We start from the raw sequence: 22,676 nt of genomic DNA, 5'->3' as shown, positions 1-22,676 counted from the left end.
TGCTACTTGGAACAGTAGCATAACCACGCTACTGTGGACACTTTCCAATGCTTTTTTAAATATTTATTATACAAATGAATGAAAACTTTGGTGACATCAAAGATAATGTATTGAAGGAATGTATTTCTGAATGAAAGTTAAAATTAAGGCTGAAATAGACCATGGAACTTCATTTAATCTCAGCATGAGTTTTGAGGTCTGCCTATTATGGAAACTGAGATGGAATAGTAGTTTATAAGGGCAATGGGTTCTTGGTTGGAGCATGGGTTGGCATGACTTGCCCCAAGTTGGAATAGCAGCTATGAGGGGCCATGGCTTATGATGGGACGTAGGCTGGAATAGAGTGTATAAGGGGCTATAGGTGTGGGCAGAGATTGACATGTAGGGTATGTAGGATGATAAAGGAGTGAATGTGGAGCATGAGTGGGGCATGGAGAGTTTATTTGTGTGTGAGGGGGTCTAAAAGGTGAGGGATGGAGTGCTGTTAACTGTTTCTCTGTCAGTTTGAAAAAAACATTGATGCAGTGCGGGTGCACCAAGACTAGACTTCCGCCCAACTTGTCTATGCACCAGCATCCACCACATTCATTCCAGGGTCACAATTGACAAACGCAGGATTTTAGAAATATTGGGATATCAACATTTGGCAATTTAAGGGTTAATAGCCTGTAGTTAGTGTGTGTTTGACTGTAGTAGCCTTTTTAAAAAAAAAAATCTTGTTATGCAAGACCAAAAAGATATTGGCCAATATCACGGAGATAGGTGGTATTGGCCAGAGTAGAAATCCTGGGTTAATGCAATGTTATTTTACTGGGCGAGGGGGGGGGGGGGTCCCTGGAAGTTGAGGTATTTTAGCCTGGGAAGTTAATTTGTTTTCAGTTTGTGGAGATGATGTCATTGCTGGGTGGTGCTAAGGTATTCAGACATTTTGAGAAAGCTTTCCGTACTGAGTTCTGATCTGGCTTACCCTTTAGGCCACAGGTAAAGTTCTTTGCTTTCACAAGGGTAGGATAAACAGGAGTAATAGTATTTAAAGCAGTACAGAGTTGTCTCAAGACAAGGGAGAAGCTTTTGAAGATATTTAGCCAGAGTCAGAAGGGTTCTAACAGGAGCCAAATCTTTTCTGGAAACCAAGTATTAATCTGTGCCATTGGGATGTGGGAAGGATTGAGAGCTGTATATTTTTTTTCTTTTCTGGTTGTTTAACTGGGAATGGAGATAGTAATTAAGGGTATTATATTTACTATATTGAGTAGTGTTGTTTAAGGGGTAATTGTAAGTTATTTTTGGGTGTGATATTAAAGAGTTTAATATGGTGTTAATAATAAAGTTTTGTCTCAAAATACCAAATTCCTATTTCTTTGTGCAATCACTCCTGGGGCGAAGTATTCTTCCTGCACAATCTTACAAAATAACACTATATATTGGAGTTTCAGCCCAGCATCCTAGCCATTGTTGGGGTCTGGGCTGGGATCGTAATAGTCACCAGGCCAACATCAAAGAAATCTCGTCACTCCTGAATGAAAATCTCACCTCTTAGCAAAATACGTAATCAACATTAAGCATATATTGAAACTACAAGCATGGAATTTTTTTCCTCATACAGAGCTAGACAGCCTGTTTATTTTCAATATTTAAAGGGTATTGATTTAAATAACTTGACGGTTTGACAGCTCCTCAGACTTTATTCATCCTTTACGAATGTTTACTTTTACTCTAAATCAATTGCAACTTTCATACTACAGGTTAAGGTCCTTGCCCCAATAAATATTTGTTTGGTTTGAAGGGAGCAATTAATTAAATCAACCCACAAGTTTGTGTTCCCCCCATTTGTCAGTCATGTCCCGCCCCCCTTCCCCTACGAAGGAAAATAGGATCTGTAGGTGATGGGGACGGGACTTCTGGATCCATGTTCCCAGCATCATTTTGAATAAACTGTTGAGCCTCCGTATCTGTGAAAATCTAAGTCTATAAGTTAGTTTTAAACATTTCTTCTGCAAATAAATGAATATAGACTTGGTACACAGCTCAGTAATATTATTGCTATTTCTTTAAAATAATCTCAACTAGATAGCAGTTAGTTCATATCTACAAGTGTACTTACATGTGGAGAAATAATAAACATTGTTCAATTTACCTCTGTTATCTTGTGTGGTCAATGATGTTGACACAGTTGTGGTTGTTGTTGACACCGTGATAGGCTTTGTTGTTGGTGTTGTTGTAGATACAGTACTTTGTGTGGGTGTTGTTGACACCGTGGTAGGCTTTGTTGTTGGTGTTGTTGTAGATACAGTACTTTGTGTGGGTGTTGTTGACACCGTGGTAGGCTTTGTTGTTGGTGTTGTTGTAGATACAGTACTTTGTGTGGGTGTTGTTGACACCGTGGTAGGCGTTGTTGTTGGTGTTGTTGTAGATACAGTACTTTGTGTGGGTGTTGTTGACACCGTGGTAGGTGTTGTTGTAATTCTTGGTGTACTTGTGGGGGTTGTTGACACAGTTGGGAGGTCACAGTAAGTTCCTTCTGTTGGCTCATTCCTGATACAGTCACAGCTTCGGTCTTCTGTTATATTCACACTGCAAGACTGATATTTACTACAAAATGTTGAATTCCAAATAAATCCATTATCACACCTGCACTGAGTTTCATTGTTCACATGTTGACAAACTAGGAGAACAAATGAAAAGGTCATTAAAACATTGGCAGTATTCTCTCGGGGAGAAATTAGTTTGCGTAGTGCTGCTTCAAGTGTGCTGCACTGTGTACATTAATTCCTCAGCAGCAAACAACGGCTCTCATGGGTTTCTTCATTGATTTCAATGAGGTAATCTGTTCGGGCAATACTGATAGCATCGTGTGATGCTGCTTGACCTCGGAGAAGCAGCCCTGCAGAAACACGCGTCCGGCGCTGGGGCGGAGAATCCATTTCCGCACATGGAATCGGGACTGGCGCAGGTTCCTCGATGCTCCGGCCCCCGAAAAGTGGAGTACTCAGAGAGTATGCTGCGCTGCGTATACCCTACCTGCTGCCATTGCCAAAGGCCCGCCCCGCTATTCTCCACTCCGACCGACCAAAGTCCTGACAGCGTGGATCTAACACGGTCCCAGCCATTGGGGATACTCACGTCCGCGGCCGCCATGGTCGGGGGCGGGCCGATGAGAGGGCAGGGGAGGCCTCATATGGGACCAGGTTACATTTGCACGGACGTCCGGGTCGGGCTAGCGGCCGATCAGGAGCACTATTTCGCGGTCCAGCTCTGAGTCCGCCATGGAGCACGGAGCAGCCGTTGGAGGCCGCTGCCATGCGCATGTGCAGCCTCTGACCCAGGAGTGCGGGGGGCCCATATCTGCAGTTGGAGCTGCGAGTTTCACGATGGGTCCCTGCTAGCCTCCTGCAGGGCTGTGTATATGTGGCCTTTTGACGGCAGTTTATCTGGCGTAAAAGGCCACAGTGTTCACGATGGCGTGGGGGCATAGTCCCTGAAGCAGAGAATCCAGCCCATGGTTTCCATGTATAGAGTGCAGATTTATTTTCCCGACCAATTCTTACAGATTCAATATATATTTAAAGAAGCTAACAAATTCATGATCAATAAACGTTCTTGTGGCATTTGGTGAAGTCTCAGGATTTGTACATTCAATCTAGCCATTAAAGTACTGGAAAAATGGAAATAAAAAATAATCAGCCGGATTCTCTGTTTCTGAGATTAAATGTTGACGCCGGTGTACGTTTAGTGGTTCTACAACAGCAAAACTGGTGCAGGATCTGGACCAATTCAACGACCGTTAAGAGGCTAGCACCGGTGCCATGTGGAACACAATAATGGTGGATTCTCTAGTTTCAGGATTGATAATCAGGAGGCCGTCAAGCTGCAGCCACATACACACACTTCATAATATAATAATAATCTTTATTATTGTCACAAGTAGGCCTACATTAACACTGCAATGACATTACTGTGAAAAGCCACTAGTTGCCACACTCCAGTGACTGTTCAGCTACACTGGGTGAGAATTCAGTATGTTCAATTCACCTAACAAGCAAGTCTTTTGGAAATTGACATGGGGAGAACATGCAGACTTCACACAGACAGTGACCCAAGCCAGGAATGAACCTGGGTCCCTGGCGCTGTGAAGCAAAAGTGCTACTCACTGTGCTACCGTGCTTCACTCTCCAAACACCATCCCAGCCAACAAGATGGCAGCAGGAGAGCGACACCGAGATTTACCGACGGCGAACTGGAGACGCTGCTGGACGCCGTGGAGGTGAGGCGGGCGACCCTGTACCCTGGGGTGGGAAGGAAGCTGTCAGTCACCTCCATTCTCCGGGCGTGGGCGCAAGTGGCAGAGGTCATCATCGCCATGGGCAACACCATTTGGACCAGCCAGCAGTGCCAGAAAAAAGTGTACAACCTCCTCGGGTCAGGAGGGCTCTTCAGGAGTGAGGGTGAGGGGGTGGATGCTGGTGTTGCCGAACATGATGTACTATTACTGGCCAGCGAACATCACCATTGTCAGGATGTGGGTCATGGGGGAGGGGTCAGCGTGGGGGTGGATGGAAGCATATTGATTTGGGGAACAAGCTTAAGGGTGTTAAAATTCTATGTTGTTATCAGTGCCTCTGCCATTCTTGCCAGCCAGGCACTCTGTGAGCCCAGTGATGGTGTTGGCCTTAAAGATGTGGGAGCAATGGAGGCAGCATTTGGGATTGGAGTGTGAGCACTGATCTGTGACAACCATAGGTTTGTGGCGGGTGGGGGCTGGATGCAAGGTTTTGGGGGTGGTGGCAGGCAGGGATTGAGTGATTTGTTTATAGGACAGATTTGCAAGCGATCGAGTCATGATCGCTTGTTTGCTTCCACAATGGCAAATTTAACTGTGAATGATTGTGCATTCATCTCGACTTGCAGGTTACACATTCCCAGCGTCTTGATTGGTGCGCTGTGGTAGTCGGCGAGATTGCAATCATTATCTTCTATTCGGGGTTGAATCCACATTTTCTGCAGGTCTGCTTCATTGATTAAATTTGCTCTGGCATCTGTGTCCGGTTTGATGTTTGTGCTGGTTCAATTAATTATGAGTGGGATCGTCCAATTATCCAAGTGGTTTGCTATTTCTTCCTTTATTTCTGTGTTTCGTTGTTCAGCGCCTCTACTGATCATGTCCACGAAAAAATAACTTTCCAGGCCATCTGGTGCATCATTAAACTCAGCTTGCCTGTTCAGTTGCATAATTGACAAATCACTAATTTTTTTAGCATTGGTTATCACATAAATATTCTTAGGTTGTTGTGTTATAGCAATTGATAGGCATTGCTGGGCAAAACGCTTTTTCCTGGCACATCTGGCACAGGTTTTGCTGAATGCACGGCATTTTTGCAAATCATGCATTCTGCCGCACCTCCGCCACAAATGGCGTTTTCTGGACCATGTTTCTGATCCCGCTGCGACACAGCAAAGAAGCCGTCGGTCGTGCCATGTTTTTTTCCCGCCCCCTTCTTGTGTCTGGGTCTCAGTGATTTGCTTTTGTGCAATCTCACTGGCCTTGCAGATTTTTATGCCATCTGCTAGTTTTAAATCGTTTTCCCTCAACAATTGATCATGTAATTTATCACATTGTAGAGCGTACACAATTTAGTCTTTAATCAATGAATCATACAGGTCTGTAAAATTGCAGGACTGTGCGTTGAGACTAAGATCCGTCAAAAACAGTCAAATGTTTCGCCCAATTTTTTTCAGTCTCATCCTGAATACATAGCGCTCAAAGGTTTTGTTCTTTTGCGGGTGGCAATAGTTGTCAAATTGCTTGATTATTTTTGAATAGCTCTTCTTGTCTTCCTCAGAAGCGAACGGAAAAGTATTATACAGATCAATTGCTTGGGCACCGGCCACTGTCATTAGGAGCCCTACTTTTCTCTTGTCTTAAGCTTCTTGGAGACAGGAGAATCGGCGCAACCACACCACAACGCCCCGACGCCGGCGCGCAATTCTCCAAGGTCTGGAGATTCGGCGCCATTTGCCAGATTCTCCAGCCCGGATGGGCCGAGCGGCTGCGCGGATACAACAGAGTCCCGCTGGTGCCGTTCACCCCTGGTCGTTGCCGGCGGGAACTCTGCGCGAAGGGTTGGGGGGGGGGCCTGTGGGGCGGGGAAAAGCACTCCTTCACCAGGGAGGCCTCCGATGGGGTCTGGCCCGCGATTGGGGCACACTGATCGGCAGGCCGGCCCCTCCCCCCCCCGCCCGTCCTACTTTGTTGTGCAACCGGCCCCTGAAACACGACGCCACAGGTTGGCGCGGCCCAACTGTGCATGCATGGGTTGGCGCGGCGCCCATTTGGCACCGGGAAGGGAGGCTGGAGCGGCGTGAACCGCTCCAGCGCCATGCTGGCCCCCTGTGGGGTACAGAATCGGTCATCGCCGTGCCCGTTTTGAGCCGTCGTGAAACTCGACCGCATTCACAACGGCGCAAACACTTTGTCTCCATTTTGGAGGATCGCTCCCATAATTTATAATACACATGAGGAAATTTGGCATGTCCACATTAACCCTTACTAACTTTTACAGATGCACCATAGAAAGCATCCTATCTGGCTGCATCACAGCCTGGTATGGCAACTGCTCGGCCCAGGACCGCAGGAAACTTCAGAGAGTCGTGAACACCGCTCAGTCCATCACACAAACTTGCCTCCCATCCATTGACTCCATCTACACCTCCCGCTGCCTGGGGAAAGCGGGCAGCATAATCAAGACCCCTGTGCAGAGGGACCTGGGTGTGCTGGTGCACGAGTCACAAAAAGTTGGTGTGCAGGTGCAACAGGTGATTAAGAAGGCTAATCGAGTTTTGTCTTTCATTGCCAGAGGGATGGAGTTCAAGACTAGGGAGGTTATGCTGCAATTGTATAGGGTGTTGGTGAGGCCGCATCTGGAGTATTGTGTTCAGTTTTGGTCTCCTTACCTGAGAAAGGACATATTGACACTGGAGGGAGTGCAGAGGAGATTCACTAGGTTGATCCCAGAGTTGAGGCGATTAGATTATGATGAGAGGTTGAGTAGACTGGGATTGTACTCATTGGAGTTTAGAAGGATGCGGGGGGGGGGGATCTTATTGAAACATATTAAATTATGAAGGGAATAGATAGGATAGATGCGGGCAGGTTATTTCCACTGGTCGGGGAAAGCAGAACTAGGGGGCATAGCCTCAAAATAAGGGGAAGTAGATTTAGGACGGAGTGTAGGAGGAACTTCTTCACCAAAAGGGTTGTGAATCTCTGGAATTCCTTGCCCAGTGAAGCAGTTGAGGCTCCTTCTTTAAACGTTTTTAAGAAAAAGATAGATACCTTTCTAAAGAATAAAGGGATTCGGGGATATGGTGCACGGGCCGGAGAGTGGAGCTGAGTCCACAAAGATCAGCCATGATCTCATTAAATGCGGAGCAGGCTCGAGGGGCCAGATGGCCTACTCCTGTTCCTAGTTCTTATGGCACCTCCCTCCCCGTCAAATGATCCCACTTCACTAAATATTCACACCTTGCGACATGAAGTCTCTTTGCAACAGGTTTAGCCAGACATGAGACAGTCAAGGGTCTCCCTTTGGGTGCAGAGGTAACAAAGCCCCCGGGGGTGAGAGAGACATGCTTGGGCACTGTCCTGACACTGCCCCCTCGCACAGGTTGGCACTAGCACGTTGGCACTGTCAGTTTGCACAGTGCCAAGGCCCTAGTGGGAGCCCCATGGAGCGGGGGAAGGTGGGTAAAGTGAGAGTGGACACTGAGGGGGTGATGCCACCGAGGATCATTGCGGGGGGTGAGGGTTCGCCGGCGATGAATGTCGTGGGAGAGGAGGTAAGGGTTGCCGTCAATGGATGTCTGGGTTGGGAGGGACCCGCCGATACATCCGCGATGTGGGCTGCGGGCCGTTAAGTTGCATCGCTGATCAGGAATCCCTTTAAAAGTAGCGCCCTGATCTCTTTGGAGCTGGTTCCCGACAATATGAAGCCTTGTCCCACCAGAGTGACAGCATAAATTATGCCCACTCTTTTTTTGGCAAAGAGACTCAAAATTAGGAGGAATTAGGAGCAGAAGTAGGCAATTCAGCCCCTCGTGCCCACCATTCAACCATTTCATGGCTGACCTCTTCCTGGTCTCAAATCCACCTCCCTTCCTGTTCCACATATCTTTTCAACCCATCTTTTTTAAAATCAGAAATATATCTACTTCCTTTTAGCAACCACTTAATGACTCACATTCCACCGCACTATTGGGCAGCGAGTTCCTCAAATTCACCACTCTCTGCGAAAAGTAGTTCCTCCTCACCTCAGCTTTAAATCTACTGCCTCTGAACCTGTATCTGTTGCCTCTCATTCTAGATTGCCCCACAACAGGGAATTTGGTCTACTTTTTCAATCCTTTTTAATATTTTATATACCTCGATCAGATTCCCTCTCATCCTTCTAAACCCCAGTGAGTACAAGCCCAAACTGTTTAATCTCTCCTCACATGTCAACCTTTCATTCGCAGAGTCAATCTGGTGAACCTCCTCTGAACTGCCTCCAATACCAGCACATCCTTCTTCAAATAAGGAGACTAAAACTGGACACAATACTCCAGATGTGGTCTCACCCACACCCTACACAATTGCAACAACACTTCTCTACTTTGATACTCCAGTCCTTCTGCATAAACGGTGACATTCCATTTGCCTTTTTAATTACATGTTGTACCTGCAGACCAGCTTTCTGTGATTCATGAACAAAGGCAGATCCCTCTGCCCAGATGTATTTTGATACTGCTTTCCATTTAGATAATTAATCTTTCTATTTTTTTGGCCAAAATGGATAACCTCACACTTATCTACATTAAACTCCACCTGCCACATTTTGGCCCAATCTTCTAGCCTATCCATCTCCGTCTGTTAAATCTTTATCTCCTCTTCACTGCCTGCTTTCCCATCTATTTTAGTATCTTCCCCAAATTTTGCTATGTTACGCACTCTGTCCCTGCTTGCATCATTTACATGAGAAAGCTGGTCTGTGCAACTTGAGAACAACATGCTAGTTTTCTGTCTGAGCCGGAAACTTTGCCAAATTCACTGCCTGTTTTCCCATCTATTTTAGTATCTTCTGCAAATTTTGCTATGTTACACACTCTGTCCCTGCTTGCATCATTTACATGAGAAAGCTGGTCCGTGCAACTGGAGAACTACATGTTAGTTTTCTGTCTGAGCTGGAAACTTTGCCAAATTCTGGTAGATTTCCACCCTTGACATCAAGAGCACTCTCAACCTCACCTCTGGCATTCATCTCTTTTGTGCATGTTTATAACAATCTGTACCAAGGTCAGGAGTGCAGGAACACTGGCGGAACTTAAACTGAGCAACCGTGAGCAGGTTATTATTGAGTAAGTGCTGCTTGATAACGCTGTTGTTGACCCATTCCATCACCGTACTGATGATCGAGAGTAGACTGAAGGGACAGTCATTCGCCGTGTTGGGTGTGGACTGTTTCCAGCCTGCAGGACATACCTGGTCAATTTTCCACATTGCGGGGTTTATGTTGTAGCTGTACTGTAACAGCTTGGCTAGGAATGCGGCAAGTTCAGGAGCACAAGGCTTTCGGTACTATTTCAGGAATATTAGGCGGAATTTAGTGGCTGTTTGCGCCGGCGGGAAATTCTGGTCCCACGTTGGTGCACGGGTTTCCCAGCGACAAAGGCTGCTGTCAACGGAAATACCGTTGACAACGGCGAGACTGGTAGATCCTGCTGGTGGACTCTCTTCGCCCCCACCCACCACTGAAAAACACGTGGTGGGGTGATCTGTAAATCCTGCCCATTGTCAGGGCCCAAAGCGTTTGCAGCATCCAGTGCCTTCAGCCGTTTCTTGATATTGTGGAATGAATCAAATTGGCAGAAGACTGACATCTGTGATGTTGGTTGCCGCTGGAGAGACCGAGATGGATCATTCATTTGGCACTTCTGGTTGAAGATTGTTCCGAATGCTTCAGCCTTGTTTTTTGCACAGTTGTGCTGGGCTCCTCGATCATTGAGGATGGGAATGTTTGTGGAGCCTCCTCCTCCGGTGAGTTGTTTAATTGTCCACCACCATAGGAACAGGAATAGACAATTTAGTCCCTCAAGTCTGTTCAGCCACTCAATTACACCATTGCTGATTTGTAACCATACCCCAGATGCTCGCTCCAAATCCTGAATTACCTTTGGAGAACACATATATGTGTAAAAATGTTTCTTAATTACATTCTTGAAAAGTCTGGTTTGAACTTTCCTAATATTCCCCCTAGTCTGAAACTTCACACCACTAAAAATAGTTTCCATCTACCCAGGGCTGAATTCTCTGCTTCGAAACACCAGCAGCGAGAGTTGTGATTGGGCAGGGAATAGCGCCTGTGGTAGTCACCGCTGTTGTATTATATTGTATTTACTGCACTGCATACAAGGGTATTACGGTAAGGCCCCTGTACTACAGGTACGGGGGTAGATCCCTGCCTGCTGGCTCCGCCCAGTAGGCGCAGTATAAATGTGTGTGCTCTCCGAACTGCAGCCATTTCGGCAGCAGCTGTGGGAGGCTACACATCTCTGTGTAATAAAGACTCGATTACTCTCTACTCTCGTATAGTCGTAATTGATAGTGCATCAATTTATTACACAGAGATTTTACAAAGATGGATCTCCGCATCAAGCCGAATCGCCTGCAGCTGCTTCCTCAAGCAGACAATGCCAAAAAGGACTTTGCACATTGGCTCGCTTGCTTTGAAGCATACATCGGATCTGCTACAGACCCAATCCCAGAAGCACAGAAGCTCCAGATTCTGCACACGCGGCTGAGCTCCGATGTCTTCCCCCTCATCCAGGACGCGCCTACCTACGCAGAGGCCATAGCGCTACTGAAGGAGAACTACGCTCAGCAGACCAACAAGATCTACCCTAGGCACCTGCTGTCCACGCGGCACCAACTTCCTGGTGAGTGTGTGGAAGATTTCTGGCGTACCCTGCTCACCCTGGTGAGAGACTGTGATTGCAGGGCCATTTCAGCCATTGAACATTCTAACCTGCTAATGAGAGACGCGTTCATTACGGGCATAGTGTCGGCCTACATCCGCCAGCGCTCTGAGAAGGGGCTACGCTTCCAAGAGCGACCATGAAACTAGCGTCTCGCTTACAGTCACCTCACACAACGTACAGGGGTATGCCCCCAACACCGTGGATCACGCCAGCGCCCACCCCATCGAGGACCCCATCAGCGACCTCCTCCAGCCAAAAGCACGCCTAAACCGCGCGTCAGCCAACCAACCCCGGGGGGGCCCCAAGTGCTACGTCTGCGGACAGACGAAACACCACCCGGCGCGGAGCATGCTCTGCAAGGCCTGCGGCAAGAAAGGACATTTCGCTGCAATGTGCCAGGCCCGCTCAATCGCCGCTATTGTCCCTGCACCCCCCACGTGCGGCCAGTGGGCGCCGCCATCTTCCTCGCCTCAGACCACCTGCGGCCTGTGGGCACCGCCATCTTGCTCCACTCACAACACGTGCGGCCCGTGGGCGCCGCCATCTTGCTTGCCTCTCAACCAATGGGCGGGGCCATCTTGCCTGCCCCAGGACATGTGCGGCCCGAGGGCGCCGCCATCTTGTCTGCCTCAGGACACGTGCGGCCCGTGGGCACCACCATCTTCCCCACCTCAGGACCCCTGACCATCGAGCACCTCATCAGGCCGCTCATCGCCTGCAACCGCCGACGACCAGCCGCGCCTCGCCTCCATCACGATCGACCAGTCCCGACCGCACAACTTCGCAACCGCGTCGACAAAGGTGAAGGTCGACGGGCATGAGATATCCTGAGTAGAGAGTAATCGGGAACACTGAGAGCTTCATCCACCCCCGATACGGTGAGGCACTGCTCCCTCACGGTACACCCCATTAACCAAAGAATCTCCCTGGCTTCCGGATCCCACTCTGTGGCAATCCAGGGGTACTGCATCGCCACCCTCACTATCCAGGGCGTAGAGTTCAGCGGCTTCCGGCTCTACGTCCTCCCCAACCTCTGCGCTGCCTTGCTACTCGGCCTGGACTTCCAGTGCATCCTCCAGAGCCTAACCCTGAAATTTGGCGGGCCCCTACCACCACTTACTATGTGGCCTTATGACCCTTAAGGCCGACCCGCCTTCTCTGTTTGCAAACCTCACCCCGGATTGCAAACGCGTAGCCACCAGGAGCAGACGGTACAGCGCCCAGGACAGGACCTTCATCAGGTCTGAGGTCCAGTGGCTGCTGCGGGAAGGTATCATTGAGGCCAGCAACAGCCCCTGGAGAGCCCAAGTGGTAGTTGTGAAAACGGGGAGAAAAACAGGATGGTCGTTGACTACAGTCAGACCATCAATCGGGACATGCAGCTCGACGCGTACCCCCTCCCACGCATATCTGATATGGTCAATCAGATTGCACAGTACTGGGTCTTCTCGACAGTGGACTTGAAATCTGCCTATCACCAGCTCCCCATTCGTAAGGTGGACCGCCCGTACTCCACGTTTCAAGCGGACGGCCACCTTTACCATTTCCTTAGGGTTCCCTTCGGCGTCACTAACGGGGTCTCGGTCTTCCAACGGGAGATGGACCGAATGGTTGACCGGTACGGACTGCGGGCCACTTTCCCTGTTGTGTTGGGTGTTCTGGTTTACAAACAAGCCAACAACGCTGGAAGTGGTGTAACGCTATTTTATTAACTGTTCAACTATGCTAACATACAGTAAACGTGGGTAGAAGCAATACCAGCTTAACTGTGGACCCTTTCCTAACACTAGCTATGGTGAGGCACTCAGCACATGGTGAATGTCTGTGTTGCAGGCTGTGAGCGCTGTGCTCTGCTGCTAGAATGAGCAGGAACTCTCCTGTCCCCTGTCTTTATAGTGCTTGTGCTCTCACTGGTGATTGGCTGCGGTGTTATGTATGCTGGTTGGTCCTACTGCATGTCCATCAGTGTGTGTATGTGATTGCACCATAATGTACTGATGTATATAATGACATCCCCCATTTTTACAAAGAACATGTGCCGATGTGAGAATAAATAATGTGTAATGAGTGTATCTGACGATGTGTGTGCAGTATTTACATAACTATGTACATGAGGCTAGTCTATATACACGGGAAGGTGCCTGGTGCAGAGAAAAGAAAAACAAGGTGTTACACCAACAACAAAACTAATAACGAATGCTATAAACAAACTAGCGAAATGCTTAAACAGGATGAAAGAACAAAGCATTGAGTCCAACATTGTCAGGCTCATAAATCAAGTCTCTGAGGTGGGCGACAAATTCAGGTTGACCGCCTCAAGGGTGGGTCAGGAGCCACCGGCTGAGGATCGGGCCAAGGCCAAGTGAGGAGGATGTAGAGTATATGGAAGCTCTACAAAGTCCAGGTCGGGGACAACAGGAGGACGTGGCACCGGTGGAGGATCGTTGTGAGCGTGGAACCAGACAAAGGACACGCCGATTGCGGCGGCGAAAGGAGCCATTAGGCAGACGAACCAGGAATGAGCGGGGAGCCACCAGCCGAAGAACCACAGCAGTCGCAGACCAGCCACCCTCCGGAAGATGGATTTGGACGTTGTCATCTGGCGTCAGAGCAGGAAGATCAGTCGCTCGAGCGTCATGCGCCGCCTTGTGCTGCGCGCGAGACTGTTGCATCCGCTGAAGGACGGGAGCATGGTCGAGGTCTGGGACGTGAATGGACGGTACAGTGGTCCTGAGGGTGCGACCCATGAGCAGCTGGGCTGGTGACAGGCCCATGGACAGTGGGGCCGAGTGATAGGCCAGCAAGGCGAGGCAGAAGTCGGATCCTGCATCAGCAGCCTTGCAGAGGAGCCGCTTTACGATGTGGACACCCTTTTCTGCTTTGCCATTTGACTGGGGGTGCAGGGGACTGGACGTCACGTTATCAAAGTTCTACCTGCGAAGTTAGACCATTCCTGGCACGCGAAGCAGGGGCCATTGTCCGACATCACAGTGAGTGGGATGCCGTGATGAGCAAAGGTCCCTTTTGTGGCACGGATAACAGCCGATCACGTGATGTCGTGCAGGCGTACAGCCTCGGGATAGCTGGAAAAATAATCAACGATGAGAACATAGTCCCTGCCGAGCGCATAGAACAGGTCCACGCCTACCTTAGACCAAGGGGACGGGAGAACACATGGGGCTGAAGGGTCTCCCGTGGTTGGGCCAGCTGGAACCGCTGACAGGTGGGGCAATTGCGCACAGTGTTGGCAATGTCCTCATTTATGCCAGGCCAGTAGACAGCCTCTCGCGCCCTCCGTCGGCACTTCTCTACGCCAAGATGGCCCTCATGCAGCTGCTCTAAAACCAGGTGATGCATGCTGTGTGGGATCACGATGCGGTCCAGCTTCAGGAGGACGCCATCGACGACTGCCAGATCATCTTGAATATTATAGAACTGCGGGCATTGTCCCTTGAGCCATCCATCAGTTATGTGGCGCATCACATGTTGTAGCATGGGGTCAGTCGCAGTCTCACGGCGAATGTGGGTTAGGCATTCATCCGTGGCCGGCAGATTGGCGGCCGTGAAGGCCACATGGGCGTCGACTTGGCAAACGAACCCCTCTGGGTTGGACGGAGTGGTGACTGCCCTGGACAGAGCGTCGGCTATGATCAGGTCCTTACCCGGTGTGTACGGAGCTCGAGCAGAATGCGTTGTAGGCGAGGGGTCATGTCATTGAGGTATTTTTGGATAATGCCGACCAGCGTGCGATGGTCGGTCTCCACCGTGAACTGGGGAAGGCCATACACGTAGTCATGCAACTTGCCGACACCGGTCACCAGGCCAAGGCACTCCTTCTCGATTTGCGCAGAGCGCTGCTCTGTGGGGGTCATGACCCGTGACGCATAGACAACAGGGGCCCATGACGAGGCGTCATCTCGTTGCAGGAGCACCGCCCCTATGCCAGATTGGCTAGAGTCCGTTGATATTTTCGTCTCCCTTGGTGAATGTCTGTGATGCAGGCTGTGAGCTCTGTGCTCGGAGCTGGCTGCTGCTAGAATGAACGGGAACTCTCCTGTCCCCTGATTTCATAGTGCTTGTGCTCTCACTGGTGATTGGCTGCGGTGTTATGTATGCTGGTTGGTCCTACTGCATGTCCATCAGTGTGTGTATGTGATTGCACCATAATGTACTGATGTATATTGTGACATTCCCGTACCTGGATAACGTCACCATCTGCGGCCACGACCAGCAGGGCCACGACGCTAACCTTTCCAAATTTCTCCAGGCCACCAAACTCCTCAACCTAACCTACCACAAGGAGAAGTGTGTGTTCAGCACAAACCGATTAGCCATTCTCGGCTATGTGGTTCAGAAAGGGGTTCTAGGGCCCGACCCCGATCGCATGCGCCCCCTCATGGATCTCCCCCTTCCCCACTGCCCCAAGGCCCTCAAACGATGCCTGGGGTTCTTTTCGTACTACGCCCAGTGGGTCCCTAACTATGCGGACAAGGCCCGCCAATCATCCACTCCATCGGTTTCCCACTGACGGCCGAGGCTCACCAGGCCTTCAACCGTATCAAGGCCGACATCGCCAAGGCCGCGATGCACGCGGTCGACGGGACACTCCCCTTCCAAGTCGAGAGCGATGCATCAGACGTCGTTCTGGCCGCCACCCTCAACCAGGCAGGCAGGCCCGTGGCATTCGTTTCCCGCACCCTCCATACCTCTGAAATTCGGCACTCCTCCTTCGAAAAGGAGGCCCAAGCTATCGTTGAAGCTGTGCGGCACTGGAGGTATTACCTGGCCGGCAGAAGATTCACTCTCCTCACAGACCAACGGTCAGTTGCCTTCATGTTTAACAACAAAACAGCGAGGTAAGATCAAAAATGATAAGATCTTGCGGTGGAGGATCGAGCTCTCCACCTTTAATTACGAGATTTTGTATCGCCCCGGTAAACTCAACGAATCCCCCGATGCCCTGTCCCGAGGTACATGTGCCAGCATACAAGTGGACCAACTCCGGACCCTGCACGCGATCTCTGTCAGCCAGGGGTCACCCGCTTTTATCACTTCATTTAGTCCGCAATCTGCCCTACTCCATCAAGGAAGTCAGGGCTGTCACTAGAGACTGCCAGGTCTGCGCGGAGTGTAAACCGCACTTCTACCGGCCAGACCATGTGTGCCTGGTGAAGGCCTCCCGCCCCTTTGAACGCCTCAGCGTGGACTTCAAAGGGTCCCTCCCCTCCACCGACTGCAACACGTATTTTCTCAATGTGGTCGACGAATATTCCAGATTCCCCTTCGCCATCCCATGCCCCGATATGACGTCTGCCACTGTCATCAAAGCCCTCAACACCATCTTCGATCTGTTCGGCTTCCCCGCCTATGTCCACAGCGACCGGGGTTCCTCATTTATGAGCGATGAGCTATGCCAGTACCTGCTCAACAGGGGTATTGCCTCGAGCAGGACGACCTGCTACAACCCCAGGGGAAACGGGCAGGTGGAGCGGTCCAGAAATCTCCCAGCCTTCCGCTGGCAGGAGGTCCTCCCTGACGCACTCCACTCCATTCGGTCGCTCCTGTGCATGGCGACTAACGAAACCCCCCATGAACGTCTCTTTGCCTTCCCCAGGAAGTCCACCTCCGGGGTTTCGCTCCCAACGTGGCTGGCAGCTCCAGGACCCGTTCTCCTCCACAAGGCGGACCCGTTGGTTGAGAGGGTAGAGCTACTCCACGCAAATCTGCTGTACGCCGACGTAGCGTACCCCGATGGCTGCCAAGACACAGTCTCCCTCAGGGACCTGGCGGCAACTGGGTCCCCACACACCCATCCCTCTGCCCCGGCGCCACCCTCCCTTCCCCCAGCGCACCCCACCATAGCCCCCGCTCCAGGACAATCCGTCCGACCCTTGGTCCCACCCGGGGATGAAGAGGATGTCGACACACTCCCGGAGTCACTGACGACCGAGCCGACGCCTGACTCTCCACCAGCACTGCGGCGCTCTTAACGATGGATCAAGGCGCCCGACCGTCTAAATTTGTAACTTTCTCTGAAATTGTAATGACAACCGGTATGTAAATAGTTTTCCACCACCCCCGCTGGACTCATTTTTAACAGGGGGTGAATGTGGTAGTCACCACTGTTGTATTATATTGTATATACTGCACTGCATACGAGGGTATTACGGTAAGGCTCCTGTACTACAGGTACGGGCGTAGATCCCTGATTGCTGGCTCTGCCCAGTAGGCGGAGTATAAATGTGTGTGCTGTCCGAACAGCAGCCATTTCGGCAGCAGCTGTAGGTGGCCACACATCTGTGTAATGAAGCCTCGTTTACTCGCTACTCTCGTCTCATTGTAATTGATAGTGCATCAGCGCGCAATGGAAAAATCCCGATATGGACCCGGCACAGATTCCAATGCCATGCTCCGTTCCCTCGCTATCGAGGTTTGTGCCCTGCACCAGCGGGTCCATGCAAAACCTTTGTTTACATGAATTTAAATATTAGCCGGTTGGACACTTCATGCTCCACCCCTCCACAATGCTCCGCCCCTTTCAGGCAGAGGTCTTGCGGGTGCATGTTGGCGTGATTATTTACAAGCGGAACCTGGACACCATGGAGAGCAAGATGGTAATAAACTCTTTGTTATAACCTGCCTGCTTACCATTGGCTGGGGACTAATGACAATCCCACAATCCTGTGGGAGTATGAGCTTCCCCAATAAGGGGGACGGAGAAATCATTAGCAGACTCCCTGTATAAATAAAGCTGGCCAGTTTGGAACCAGCAGGAAGGAGTAAACAGCAAGCGAGGTTGCTGCTGTTGTGTATATATATGTTATTGTAAATAAATTTTATTTCTTTGTATCCTTGAAACTCGTGCTGGATTCTTCGTGGCGCTACAAAACTGGCGACGAGGGTTAACGTGACTAGCTGTCTACACTGCTGAACCCACTTCCCTGGATTTTTGTTGGATACAGGTTGGAAGTTGTTGTCTATTACACCATGCCTCTGTACGGACGTTTGGATGTTTTTGATGCTGCGCTGGAAAGCTGGAACCAGTACGCACAACGGATGCGTTACTATTTCTGGGCAAACAATATCACCAAAAACAAGCGCCAGATAGTCATATTGCTCACCGCCTGCGGCCTGCATACATTTGGGATGATTAGGAGCCTTACGTACCCAGCTGCGCCGGACACCAAAATGTTTGATGAACTTGTGAATTTAGTGGGGCAGCATTTTAACCCAACCCCGTCCACGATTGTCCAACATTACCGGTTTAATACCACTGAGAGGACCCCAGGAGAATCCCTTGCCGACTTTCTATCCAGGCTACGCAGGATTGCGGAGTACTGTGACTATGGTGAGATGTTGTCAGAAATGTTACGCGACCGTTTGGTTTGCAGTATTAACAATGCGGCCACCCAGAGAAAGTTGTTAGCTCAGCCAACATTGACTTTTCAACAGGCCATTCAAATAGTATTGTCCCGAGAGAGCGCAGAACAAGGATGCAGGAGATACAGGGAATGTAAGTGCATGCCTTGGGGCGCAACCCCTTCCATCCGAAAACATCCCCCTGCACTCCTGCGGTACCTTGGGCGGGATGACATCCGGATCGACGCCAGTGGCCGTCAGACATTCCTCCCTGAAGGGAGTCTTCTCCAGAACCAATGGATGAGGAGCCATGTCCGTGTCAGACTTGTAGGCGCCGACCCCGTCGCGGACGCCGGTTCTGGGGGTGCCAGAGGCGCTGTCGCTCCGACCGAAACTGGGACCAGCCCAGGGGCCGTACCTTCCATGTGGATGAACCTGCGGCGACTACTGAGGACGTGGAGACGGAGGACGACTGCCTGCAGCTGCATTGTGCAGCAGCTCCCCGTGTGGCCCCCATTAAGGTGACAGTATGGGTCAATGGTAACCTGCTTGAGATGGAGTTGGACACTGGCGCAGCGGTCTCCGTGATCGCCCAGAGGACATTCGACCGCATCAAGCAGGGTATACAGACCCTTACATTAACTGACACACAGGCCAGCTTGGCCACCTACACGGGGGAACCATTGGACATTGCAGGAACTACAATGACCCCTGTTGTTTATGGACGCCAGGAGGGGCGTTTCCCACTTATCGTGGTGCGCGGCCATGGGCCCAGCCTGTTGGGTCGGGACTGGTTGCGCCATTTGCGCTTGCAGTGGCAGCACATCCTCCAAACAGTTTCTGGAGGGTTGACTGAGGTGCTAGGACGATACCAAGATGTATTCCAGCCCGGTTTGGGGAAAATTAAAGGGTCCGTAGCCCGTATCCAAGTCGAACCAGGAGCCACGCCGCACTATTTCCGGGCGCGCCCGGTGCCTTACGCCTTGCTCGAGAAGGTAGAAGGGGAGCTCACTCGTTTGGAAACTTTGGGTATTATCAGGCCCGTCAGTTTCGCTGACTGGGCAGCACCAATTGTACCTGTAATGAAGCCGGATGTCACAGTTCGCTTGTGCGGCGACTATAAACTTAGTGAATACGGCTTCCCAACTCGACCGATATCCAATGCCTCGCATAGTGGATCTCTACGCAAAGCTTGCAGGTGGACTCTCGTTCACAAAATTAGATATGAGTCACGCCTACCTACAGTTGGAGCTGGACCCTGCCTCCCGACCATATGTAACGATTAATACAACCCGGGGCCTGTATGAATATACACGTTTGCCCTTTGGAGTATCCTCTGCCTGCGCTATTTTTCAACGCGTTATGGAGGGCATTTTGAGAGGTTTACCGCGTGTCGCTGTCTACTTAGATGACTTTTTGATCACAGGGACATCGGAGCAGGAACATTTGGAAAATCTGGAGGCTGTCCTTAGACGCTTTTCGGAGGCTGGAGTCTGTTTACACCGCACAAAGTGCGTCTTTCAGGCAAAGGAAGTAGTCTACCTAGGTTATCGGGTGGACCGCGAAGGTCTGCACCCCGTCGCAGAGAAGGTGCGTGCAATTCAACATGCCCCCGCCCCGACTGACACTTCGCATCTTCGTTCTTTTCTCAGTCTCGTAAACTATTACGGGAAGTTCCTCCCCAATCTGGCAACTACGCTGGCCCCTTTGCACCTTCTGCTAAAGAAAAATCACACCTGGGTTTGGGGTCAGCCGCAAGAAACCGCTTTCCGGCAGGAAAACAACAATTGTCGTCGTCTGGGTTACTAACCCATTATTATCCTGGAAAGCCTTTGCTCGTCACATGTGATGCATCCCCGTATAGTACTGGGGCCGTCCTGTCCCACAAGATGGAGAAAGGGGCCGAGCGGCCGATAGCTTTCGCCTCCCGCACATTTGACTGCAGCGGAAAAAAAGGACGCGCAGATCGAGAAGGAGGGCCTGGCGGTGGTCTTTGCGGTGAAACGCTTCCACCAGTACGTGTATGGCCGCCACTTCACTATCGTGACTGATCATAAGCCTCTGCTGGGACTTTTCAGAGAGGATAAGCCAATACCTCCCATTGCTTCCGCACGGATCCAGCGCTGGGCTTTGTTGCTCGCTGCATACGAGTATTCTCTGGAGCACAAACCAGGAACGCAGATAGCGAATGCCGACGCACTGAGCCGATTGCCTTTATCGACCGGCCCCATGTCGACCCCTACGACCGGTGAGGTGGTTGCAACCCTAAATTTTATGGACATCTCGTCTGTCACGGCATCACAGATCCGTGAGTTGACCCAGAGGGAGCCAGTCCTGTCAAAGGTTCGACACATAGTCCTGTATGGTGGGCATCCAGGTGTGACCAAAATGTAAATGTTGGCCCGGAGTTATGTTTGGTGGCCAGGCCTCGATGCCGACATTGAGAAGGTGGCCCAAAACTGCTCCATTTGGCAGGAGCATCAGAAACTTCCGCCGGCCGCGCCCCTACATCACTGGGAATGGCCAGGGCGTCCTTGGGCGTGCTTGCATGCGGATTTCGCCGGCCCTTTTCAAGGATCCATGTTCCTTTTATTAATCGACGCTCAGTCTAAATGGTTAGAGGTGCATAAGATGCTAGGCACAACGTCCTGTGCAACAATTGAGAAGATGCGTTTGTCTTTTAGGACACATGGTCTCCCCGAGGTGCTGGTCACGGATAACGGCACTCCATTCACCAGTGAGGAGTTTGCGAGGTTCATGAAGATGAACGGCATACGCCATATCCGCACTGCCCCTTACCACCCGCTTCAAATGGGTTGGCGGAGCGTGCAGTGCAGACATTCAAACGAGGCCTAAAGAAGCAGTCTTCCAGGTCAATGGACACGAGACTGGCTCAGAAGAAGTTGCTCAATGTGAGAACAAGTTAAACCAGGTGGAGGAAGGTGGTTGTAGGTGTCATCTGGTTGGGTCTCCATTCAAGGTAGAAATGGAGAGCTCTCAACTGTCCTGGTGGGGGATGGAGGTGTGAAATTGACATTCATGGTGAAAAGGAAATGGTTAGGACCTGGAAAATGGAACTTCTTGAAATGATTGAGAACTTGGAAGATTCTTAGGTATAGATAGGAACAGACTGAATAAAGGAGAAAAATAGATTTGAGATAGAAAAAAAAAAATCAGTTCAGTAGACAGGAATATGTCCATATGATGAGTTCACCAGCACAGATCTGACTGTGGATTTTGAGAACAAGGTTGAAGTCGGCTGTTTGGAGTCGGGGCACAATGAGATTGGATAGATGGAGAGAAGATCTCCAGATGAGATGAGGTCAGTGACAGCCCTGGAAACAATGGTTTGATGTTTCATGTTGGGATCAGAGTTCAGAGGGACTGAGGAGCAAGTGATGAGTTGGCTTTCAACCTCTGCTTGGTAGAGGTTGGTACACCAAACAGAAACAGCACAACCATTTTCAGCAGGCTTTATGACAATAGTCATACCATCACATTTGGCGATCATTTTACTAAGTAAGGCAGCAGACAAACTTAATAAACCAAAGCAGATGTCTGCAACTGAGGATCCAATAAGTTCCTCCTTCTTGACTGTAATTATTTATGAACCATACTTAAAATAGACTTCTAAGCGACATTTCAAATCAAATGGTCATGTGAAAAGATCAACATTAAAAGTAATGGTTAATTTTTGCCATCTCACAGTTAGTCACAGGAATGTTTTAAGGTGGTAGGAAATGTACTTTATCTGCAATGATACATATTTTAAATGTTCTGTCCACACTCACCTGTTGTAAGAGTGATGTTTGTAATATTAAATGTGCCATTTTCAATCTGAATTTGAATGGGATTCAAACGTTCCAGAAATAATTTCAGTGCACGATCAGTGAAATTTCCAGTTAAGTTTAGTGCAACATCCAGCTCATATTTAAGTTGTTGATTGACTGAAACATTAAATAAATGAATAATTAGTTCAATGCCGAAATAATTAATGGTAATAATGAGGTATCCTCAATAATGATGCTTAGAGATTAAACTGTAAAGAAGGCTTTATTAGGCTAATAACTATGCTACAGATTTGGACGAGAGCTGACTGCTATACAGACCATGAGGCAGGCCTTTATGTATGGCTCCCAGATGGGCGGAGCCAGAGGCGGAGTCCCCAGGGTTCCAAGCCTGGTCTTAAAGGGGACATCACCTTACATGATGATAAGGCAGTAACCGTTCATCACATTCACCCCCTGTTTAAAAAGGAGTCCGGCGGGGGTGAAGTGCCATCATAGGTCCATCCGTCTCGGCGGCCG

The 22,676-nt window shown here is 50.0% G+C and overlaps 1 protein-coding gene across 2 annotated transcripts in view; it reads right to left on the bottom strand.

The window, feature by feature from the left end:
- Positions 1–22,676, bottom strand: part of LOC140410702 (adhesion G-protein coupled receptor F1-like) — a 540,253-nt gene that overhangs the window by 96,134 nt on the left and 421,443 nt on the right. For both annotated transcript variants that reach the window (XM_072499141.1, XM_072499142.1), the window contains 2 exons: positions 22,161–22,316; positions 2,138–2,665 (listed from right to left, as the gene is read on the bottom strand). In XM_072499141.1, the coding sequence (XP_072355242.1) occupies positions 2,138–2,665; positions 22,161–22,316 (684 nt within the window). The remainder of the gene's footprint in view (positions 1–2,137; positions 2,666–22,160; positions 22,317–22,676) is intronic.

This window comes from Scyliorhinus torazame, chromosome 4 (assembly GCF_047496885.1).
Source record: "Scyliorhinus torazame isolate Kashiwa2021f chromosome 4, sScyTor2.1, whole genome shotgun sequence".
In the NCBI taxonomy this organism is placed as follows: Eukaryota; Metazoa; Chordata; class Chondrichthyes; order Carcharhiniformes; family Scyliorhinidae; genus Scyliorhinus; species Scyliorhinus torazame.
This window is presented reverse-complemented; position numbering and strand designations above follow the sequence as displayed.